Genomic DNA, 9,366 nt, shown 5'->3' with positions numbered 1-9,366 from the left:
AGTTTACACTGAGCCCTTCGGGGGAGGGCGGTTTATAAATATAACAATAAATAAAATAAATAAACATGAACTGATGAGTGCAAGTCTGAATCAAAGCTGCATAATAACCAGAAAGTCTACCTATTTTTTAAAAAATTAGAAAACTGTAACTGAAAACCTATAAAATGGCCAAATGTCATCAGAGTTGTACTATTAAGAACATCTTAATATTTGTCAGTAAGTCTGCTTCTTTCCTTCTCACCAAATTTTCTTTCTGCCCTTATCTTATTCCCCAGAAGAGTTTAATAAAATTCTAATGTTTTATGGCCAAACCTTGAAAAGCATCTAGTGTGATAATTTCTGAGATCGAACTCAAGGGCAAAAAAGGTGGGGAGTCAGCTCAGTTCCAAAAGCTGGTTCAATTATACATTTTCTTTAGTGAGGTACGGGGTGGGGCAATTGAATAACTCCCTCATCCCTGGAAGGTTATATATAGTAAAGCTGACCAGTAAAACAATCAGAGGAAGCGAATATCAGAAGAATTAGGGAACATTCTTGCCTCTGGGTGGGAGACGCTCCAGCATGACGATGGACTCCATATGATATCTGATATCTGAATCCCCCAGGGAAAGGAGTAACTGGCACATATCCATCAACACGGAGTTTAATAAAACTGAGGACTGCTCAGAACTGTTTCTGGATCATTTTTCTGTCAAATAGTTTAGCTGGTGCTTGTACAAATGTGTGGTAGTCTCCTCTGACCTGTTAAGCAGCTTGCTCTTTCCTCAGAAAAACACTCTAACGTTTTCCTCCATGTGATGAACTGGGATCAGACAACAGAACAAGAAAACAAAGTCTGCAATAATCATGTTTTTAATAAGAGCAGTTAACCCAGGCTGCAAGAAAAAACAGAGAACCCCAGAGGGTCTGAAAATAAGTGTACACATTTTGCTTACTTTTTAACTACCACCGAAACGAGCGGGATGAAAATACTACGATGCACATGTGTGTTGAGTGCCTGAATTTATGTACCATATTTTATACACACAAACACGGCATTTAGTTCTCACTGAGGTGGCCCACCTGTGTCCAAATCACTTCAGACGGTAGGTGGGGGTTCGTATGTTTGAATGCTCCTCCATATAAAAACTTCCCTCAAGGAAAATCAGATCTCAGAAGGACATGCCCGTTCTCCCTAACAAGTTGACTTTCTGTGAATCTTTTTGGCATGGAAGATATTTCAGTCATGTGAAACTGAACTAGTATAGTCCAGACACAGATTGACCACTTTAGTGATTGGCTCCCATGGAAAAAATATACAGGCCTGAGTGTATTTTTCCACCAATGCCAATTTCAACTTTGGGAGCAGTGTTCCGCAATGTATAACAGATATGGTAGGAAAGGGTTAAACGGTGTCTTTCCCCCAGTGACTTTCCCCTGGTCTTCAGAGCGCTGCAAATTAGCATTAAAAAAAGAGAGAGAGAGAAACCACAGAAGCGCCTATACAGGGGTCAAGTCTGCTTCGACCAGAGAACAAGACTTAAGACACCGAAAAGCTGATTCATGATTGTACTGTAAAACATAAACATATGAGCTATTTTTTTACATGACCTTTAGCTTAATTTGATGTTATCTGTATAAAACATTCAGTCCTAGAAGTGTGCTAATTGCCGGAAAGAAACCCCACGTTTCACTGGTAATTGTTGTCTGATAAGGCCGGTCCAAAGACTTGCTCCAGAGTTTTTCCCCTACTCTGGACAACCGGAGTCCCTGAAGCATCACTGCTGACTCAGCTGCCTCGTTATAGCTGCTGCGATCCTCCTCCTGGATTCATCCAGAGAAGATACTCTTCTGCTTGATGGTGGCAGCACAGGAAGTCCAGGCTCACTCCCATTGCCCCTGCTCTTGTACCAGCTGCAGGATAGTACATTAGAGGCTCTTGAAATGCCACAGAGTCCCGGGGGTGTTCTTCCTCTCCCACGACTTGAGCTTTTATGACTGTGACCATTGACCAAGGCAGGGCAGGAGGTGAGGCTGCCCTGACTGAGAGAACACTGTGACAACGGGAAATTTCCACTGAGCTTCTTTAGCTCCGTGACTTGTTCTCTGGCCTGGGTTAAAGCTTCGGTGAGCTCATAGCGTTCCTCACACTCCCTGCGCACCGTGTCCTGGAGAAGAGCATTCTGCACGCAGACAGAAAGGCATATTTCATCAGATGCTATCCAAAAAATTAAAGATAAAAGGAAGCACATAAATGTTTGGGTGGTTTCTTCACTTTTCAGCGTTCAGGGAAGAGGGCACAGGCTGGCCTGTGACGCATCGGAAGGCTCACAGCATGCCTCAGACAAACCACTTCAACTTTATTAATGTTTTGGCTGCTGCATTTTCTTGCATTAGGCGCGATGGGGGGAAAATCACAGCTGACATCAAAAGAACTATTTTAGAGGTACTGTGAGAGGGCCTTTTAACTCCTTTGCTTTGAATAGCCACATCACAAATAGCTTGGGGGGGGGGTTGTTTCTGAAACGTAAGGATATAAGAATCTTATATCTGAAATGCTTCAAAATAGGAAGCATTTTACCACAGTTTTGTTTTTTTTTGTGGATGGGACTCAGGATGGAATGGTCACTGCACACATCTAAGGTTCAGTCTGACAAATTATTTAAGCTAGTGGCTGCCATCACGTCTTGTGGCGATGGATTTCATAAGCTAGTCATGTGTTCGTCTGTGGGAAGTACCTTTCCAGTGAGAATCACTTCCATTGGTCAGTTTCTGTTTGTTCACTTTTGGCTGTCTGACCACCACCGTCAAGCAGTGGATCAAGACTTCTACCACATCATGAGGGGATATGGACAGAGAGAATTAGGTGATGGCATTCAACTCCAAAGCTAAAAATGATGCCTCCTAAAGGCTTGACAGAGAAGTTGCAGATGAGAAGGAGATTGGATTTGGCCCTGTGGAAACCCCCCCCCCCCCCCCCCCCCGGGCAATCTAAGGCAGCTCACACACCTAAAATAGCTAGTCTCCAATGGCAATCATTTGAGTCTAGTCCATGAGGAACAATTTAAACTAGTCAAAGGCACATCCCCTAATTCTGCCTCCCAGTGCCTCAACAAGATGGTACGATCTGCTATATCAAAGGTTGTAAACAGACCCAGAGCAGATCAGCTGCTCTCTCAATCACTTTTCCAAGGCAGGGCAAATGAGAGAGTGGGCAACCACTGGCCACATCATTCTTTTCAAGTGGCCGGGGGAAGGTGCCATCTGTGATTTATGATGGACATCAAGGGCTCATTAATATGGTTCTTACATGCTTTTAACAGCCAGGATGGGCAAGAATCCATAAGGGGCGGCCCTCATAGATCCCAGTCCTCATAGATCCCAGTCCATCAAGGTAACTGGGTCAAAAAAGTATATAAGCACACCACATGGTGTATTTGTGTTATTCTTATCAGCAAAAAAAAAAAAACCCCTGTGAAGGTATCATAGCTAATTGCCTATCCTAAGATGCCAAAGGCTCAGATTTAGGAAGCAACAGATGTTGAGATACTTAAAACAACTAGGATGGTTGTAACCGAGCTGACACAATGGTTGCAAAGAAATCATATTTCATTGCTGCTATCACCACAGCTTCCTAACTCTTCCAATGGCTTCTCCACTTGCACCATCAGATTCAGTATGAGTTTTCTGGCAGCGTCTTTCTAAATATCTTCTGGCACTCTTTAGGTGATTAAGCTCTGCTGTGAACCACGAGACCGGCTTCTGCCCTAAGGCCAGGAGAGGTCAGTGAGAAGCAATCTCATTATGATTCTGAGAACTCAATCATCCGTTGAGATCATTAGGGCTGGGAGGCCTGGCCTGTTACCCAGCAGGAGGTTGGGTGGGGTGACTGTCAGCAAGGCGATGAAGTAATTTCTCAGGAAAACCCAGATGTAACATCAGTCCTCTCAAAGAACTGCCAGAAAAGACTGCGGTAAGACCATAGAACAGGGGTGTTAAAACATGTGGCCCAGGGGCCAAATCAGGCCTGTGAGCCAGTGGAGGAAAGCGCCACTTCCCTGCTCCCAATGTGACAGCAGGCTTGCCAGTCCAGGCACACACACACACCACCCACTCCCAAGCTTTTCTGGTGAACATGCTGTGAGCTCACAAGTCCAGGCATCTAATCCACCCTGTCACAAGCTCACCTATGCAAGCACCCACCCACCCACCCCACTCCTGATCTGGCCTGGTGTTGCCTGGTGAGGCCAGGTTACATTTATATCCTATCTTTGAGTTTGACACCCGTGCCATAGATGATCTGACAATTTCAAGAGAGGACTAATATCACGTCTGGGGGTCCCTTGAAAATGATGTCATGCTACCAGTGATAGGGATTTGAATTTTTTTTTTATTAAAAATCTTTTCTGTGCCAAGCACTAGACTGCTGGTGGGCAAAGCCCATGTCACATGACAACCCCACTTCCCAAAGGACTGTCAGCTTAGGCGAGTGAGGAGGAGGAGGAGCAGAAGAAGAAGAGTAGTTTGGATTTATACCCCACCTTTCTCTCCTGTATGCTTGAATGCTAGCCCCTTCAACCTGCTTCTCCATATTAGAATCCACCTGCTCTTAATCACTACACCACGTTGGCTCTTTTATGTGGTTGTCCCCTCCTATGGAACTGCCTCTTAACCTAGTACCATCTATATTACCCTTTAGGCACTGGAGAAAGTATGTCCCCTTTGCCATTTGCTATGTTTCTCTCTTGCACTGGCTCCCACCCAGCACTTCATTCTAATTTTGGTTATACTGCTGTCTTTATTGCAACTGCTTTTTATTGGGTTTTATTTTATTGGTTTTCATATCAGTGTTTAGATTTTTACGTACCATAAGCCATTCTGACTGCCCCATTGAGACAAAAGGCCATCATATGCCTTTCAACACTAGATATATACACCCAGTGAGAAATTCCCACGCAGAAGCTCCATTGCAATGCATAGGAGCTTCAGGCTTTCCCCAGTAATTTTTATTTAACAGCTTGAATGCTAGCCCCTTCACCAATAATGTCCATGTTTTCCAGGACATCATTTCAGCAATTTACAGACATTGTATTTGAAATGGAGCAGGTTAAAAATGTAAATAATGAAAAATAAATGTCCTGCCTGCACTGAATCGATAATCACTGGACATGAAGACCTGGGAAACGGTTACATGTATTTGCAAGGAAGAATTAAACACATGTGCACAGATGCAGAGGGATCTAAGGAAGGATCTAAATTATGAGCCAGTAACTTTTATTCAACTAGTCCTGAATCTGAGACCTTATTATGCAAGACATGATGACACACCTGGCTGTATAAAACTAGTTTTTGAGTATCTTATGGTAAACCTTTGGTTAAATCCTCACCTCTTCTTGAACCTGATGCAAATTCTGGCTCAACCGTGCAAGTTCGTGGGTTATCTTTCCCAGCTCATGGGACTTCTTTTTCATTTCTTCTGCCATGTCTTCTGTGACTGCTTGATGGGTACTCTGTTCTTCTGACAGCTGGATCTCAAGGTACGCCACCTGCTTTTCAAGGCTTTGCCGCTCTTCTTCTGCCTCCTTGTTTTTCTCCGCAAGTTTGGTCTGTACTTCATGAAGCTTCTTTTCAAGGATGTCCATTTCCATTTTCAGATTATTAACGGCGCTGTGTATTAATGAAGGTACCTGGAAAAGCAGATCTGACAGTCATTTGTCTGCAAGACTTTTTCTTGATTAAAATATGTTTAAAGAAATTTTTGCAAGAGAAAGTTTCAGGAGGACAGCCATGGCGGTCTGCAGCGAAAGGCCTAGATCTGAACACAGTCACGCCTTAGAGATCGGCAACACTTTCAGGGTATAAGCTTTTGAGAGTCAAAGGTCTCTGATGTCTCTGATGAAGGGAGTTTTGACCCCAAAATCTTGTTTGCCTCTAAGGTGCTTCTAGATTTGAATCTTGCAAGAGAAAGGACATGCAGCACTAATGCCGCTTTGTGTTGGTCAAAAATGAGTGGTATAAAAAGGTGTTTTGCAGAAATAAAACATGGAGATAGGAAGAGAGTGACCAAACTGCCCAAGGTCATCAAAGCATTTGAAATGGCCATGAAGGAACTGAGCCTCATGAGTCGCAAAGTCTGGGAGTTGTTTCGAATTATCCTCTTTTAAGTGAGCTGCAGAGCACTAATATTTAAACGGTTCTGGGATACTCATGTGACACGAAAGAAATGGTTAATTAAAGACTTCTAGAGCCCACCCACAGATAAGACTAACTGATGTATCTCGGTAAGATTTATTTGTTTACATTATTTACAGTCTGCCTTTATTGAGATTCAAGGCAGATTACATAATGTCAATCAAATACAATCTATGGTGTAGCCAATAAACAGAACAGAGAACCCGAAACAGAGCTGAAGTCTGAAACAGTCTGAAAAGTCTGGAATGGCTTGAAACTTCACTGGGAGCTAGTAATTTTGTAGCTGATTTAGGAGGGACTGAATGGTTTGCAAAATTCTGCCTGTTGCAGAAAGTGAGCAGGCTTGTCTTGCGGGTGGCGGTGGTGGTTGCCAAGTGTCACTCCAGATGCCCCTGCTCTGGGCTTGCAGAAGCACATGGTGCTCCTGCAAAGGTATGTGAGACTTACTATTACACACTGCAGATGTTCTGCCTGTAAGGAGCCTACATTCGATTCTAATTTGAAAATGAGGCTATCATGCATTGAGAAATGCTCCTTCAGAGATTGTTCAGAATATCTGCTTAATGTTAATGAGACCATGGCATCTTTAAAACCTTCAATCAATTGCTTGCACCAAGCAATTACCAAGGCCGTTCTGTGAGTCATTACATAAAAAGAAAGAAGTAACGTTAAATTTTGAGAAAATGAAAATACAAATGAAAATCTCTTTCAGAGCTGAAATGGCCATTGGAGACTGTTATTGCCTCTTTAAAATGGCTAAATCTGCTTAAACTACAAAAGAATTAAGCTCAGTCCTAGAATTCTTGGCTTGAAAAGAATTAAGCTTGCTTGAACAACTCACTGTTCTCTGATAAACAGAATTTATTCCTAGCCTACTAGGGATGGAAGAATGACTTATGAGACGTTTACATTACTCGTTACCCTGGGACAACAGTCCTTGAAGTCATTTCATTTCCGATTGGTCAATCCATCCAATCTAGGGTTGAACTGAAAAGGTGAAGCGAACTAAACAAGAGCTGGAGCCTCTGGAGTCATTTCTCTTCCAGCCTGGCTCAGTGTAAGTAACAAGATTGTTTTTGATGGAATACTCAATTCTACAGAACATCATGACCCATGAGTGACCCAAAACAATCATCTAGGGGCGTGACTGAATCCCTGGAATTCTTTGTTCTTGTAGACAGGGCAACAACTCAGGAATGGCAACCTATGAAGCTTGATCACATAAACAAACCTGTTTTGAACAAGATTACATGCCCCAAACGTCCTTAGATCATCTACCCAGGTCAACAAGAATGGTTGGATTATAGATTGTTTATAAACGTCAGCCCTAAATAATCAGATTCTGAAGGAGCTTGGTCATTTGTGGCTGTGTCTTAACATCATTGCCTCATATGACCTACATGAAGAAATTCAGTGAATATTATTTTTCCAGTACATCTGTAATCCCAAAACAGTTCATATTTGTTGCTAAAACCTTTCTCTGTAGCAGTTCATCTTGATCTCTCTGATATTTTGCTGTCATTTCCTGATGCTTTTGTTTCTCGATGTCTAATTCCATTCTAGCTTCATTCTGGATTCTGAGAATCTCTTCTTTGTGATGGGCCTCTTCTTTCTGCTGATCAGCTTCGATCTAGAAGGGAAAATAATTTGGCTTGTCGGTAAGTATCTATTCAATGTACATAATATCTACATGGAACATCCAGTGCCCGATCCAGTCTAGTCAGCTGAAGAAACAATCAGACTTTTAAGTTAGTCAAGACTGGGAGATGGGGACAACATAGTTTCCTCAGAAGTAAGTCCCATTGAGTTCAAGGGAAGACACTCCCAGTTTGAGACCCATTTTATTCCTTTCAAAGAACTTGTTATGAATACCTTATACTACATTGTGTCTTGTGTTGTTTAAAATGATGATGTGATGAGGAGGGCAATGATTGGTCTAACTCTATGGTCTTGCCTAAAGATTCGCCTGAGGGGATTCAGGGATTTGATATGGGAACTAATCAAGAGCTGGCAACTCCATGATGACTTTAGTCTTCAGAATGTCAACTCTGTTGGCACTAGAGATGGAGCAGAGGCCCCTTCCACACACGCAGAATAATGTGTTTTCAAACCACTTTCACAACTGTTTGCAAGTGGATTTTGCTATTCCGCACAGCTTCAAAGAGCACTGAAAGCAGTTTGAAAGTGCATTATTCTGCATGTGCGGAAGGCGCCAGAGAAAGAGTTTAGACTGACAGAGATTGAAGGCCAAGAGATACATGATTAATATACTGATTTTTTCCTTCAAAGTGAAAACCTATTGTGAAGGAAAAGCCTGCACTAGGACGGAGAGGTTTTAACCCTTTGCCCAGTGTTGAGGCAGGGAAAGACAGATATAATACAGGTAATAGAAGCTTCAGGATGGCAATTTCATTCGGGACTATTTTCTAATGCAGAAGTATACTATTTCCTCTTCTTCCACACCACAACTGACTGCAATTCAATCTTTTAGTGGGGAAAAAAGTATAGCTGATGTCAGTGGACATGGGGTATGCTTTCTAACATCAAATTATTCCCACTAGCACACTGGGTAGAAGAAGCAGAAATAGAAACTGTTGCGCTAAAATATATATATATATCAATCAGTAGCTGTCTCTCAGATGCCAGACAGGAGTCCTTTTCCTGGTTCTTTTTGCTACAGTTGGAACGTTCCTGTCTTTAGCTACTAAATTCTAGTATTCCCCAAGGAGACAAAAAGTTGGTAACTGTGTTGATGCTTTGAAGTGACAGGAAGAAGCATGTGCTCAGATGGACAAAGAATTCATTTCAGGAGATGCAATAACTATTGAGGACTGTAGATTAACTCTTAAGAGGAAGGGCAGGAAGGTAGTCAGAAATCCAGCTTCTAAGTAGGGTTTCTTTTTACCCTTGGAAAATATTTGTGGAGAGCCAATTTGTACATGCTTCCTCTTATCCACTGGGGCCAAAGTGTGTGTGTGTGTTTTCCTACCTGGATATTATCTTAATGTAGGACAAAAATAGCTTTCATCACAGCTACTGAAGCATGGAACAAGTTTCATTTTGCTTTGAGTTTTGGGTCAGGCAGTAGCCTGAAGTGTTTATAAGGACCAGCCTAGTTTGCAAACAGAATTCTTTGACAAAAAGGGCTGAAATGAATTTTGACAGTACTGACATCTCTGGAAGTTACCCTGTGAA

At 42.3% G+C, this 9,366-nt stretch overlaps 1 protein-coding gene across 2 annotated transcripts in view; it reads right to left on the bottom strand.

Annotated features, from left to right (window-relative positions):
- Window positions 1-843: 843 nt before the first annotated feature.
- LEKR1 (leucine, glutamate and lysine rich 1) overlaps window positions 844-9,366 on the bottom strand; it is a 76,368-nt gene continuing 67,845 nt past the window's right edge. The window contains exons 8-10 of one of the 2 annotated variants that reach the window (XM_048504917.1): window positions 7,646-7,801; window positions 5,367-5,666; window positions 844-2,162 (exon numbers count right to left, since the gene is read on the bottom strand). In XM_048504917.1, coding sequence (XP_048360874.1) covers window positions 1,758-2,162; window positions 5,367-5,666; window positions 7,646-7,801 — 861 coding nt within the window. In that variant the 3' untranslated portion in view covers window positions 844-1,757. Of the gene's footprint in view, window positions 2,198-5,366; window positions 5,667-7,645; window positions 7,802-9,366 lie in introns of both variants that reach the window. The other variant, XM_048504918.1, reaches the window with a different exon arrangement.

Source organism: Sphaerodactylus townsendi, linkage group LG08 (assembly GCF_021028975.2).
Source record: "Sphaerodactylus townsendi isolate TG3544 linkage group LG08, MPM_Stown_v2.3, whole genome shotgun sequence".
Classification (NCBI taxonomy): Eukaryota; Metazoa; Chordata; class Lepidosauria; order Squamata; family Sphaerodactylidae; genus Sphaerodactylus; species Sphaerodactylus townsendi.
This window is presented reverse-complemented; position numbering and strand designations above follow the sequence as displayed.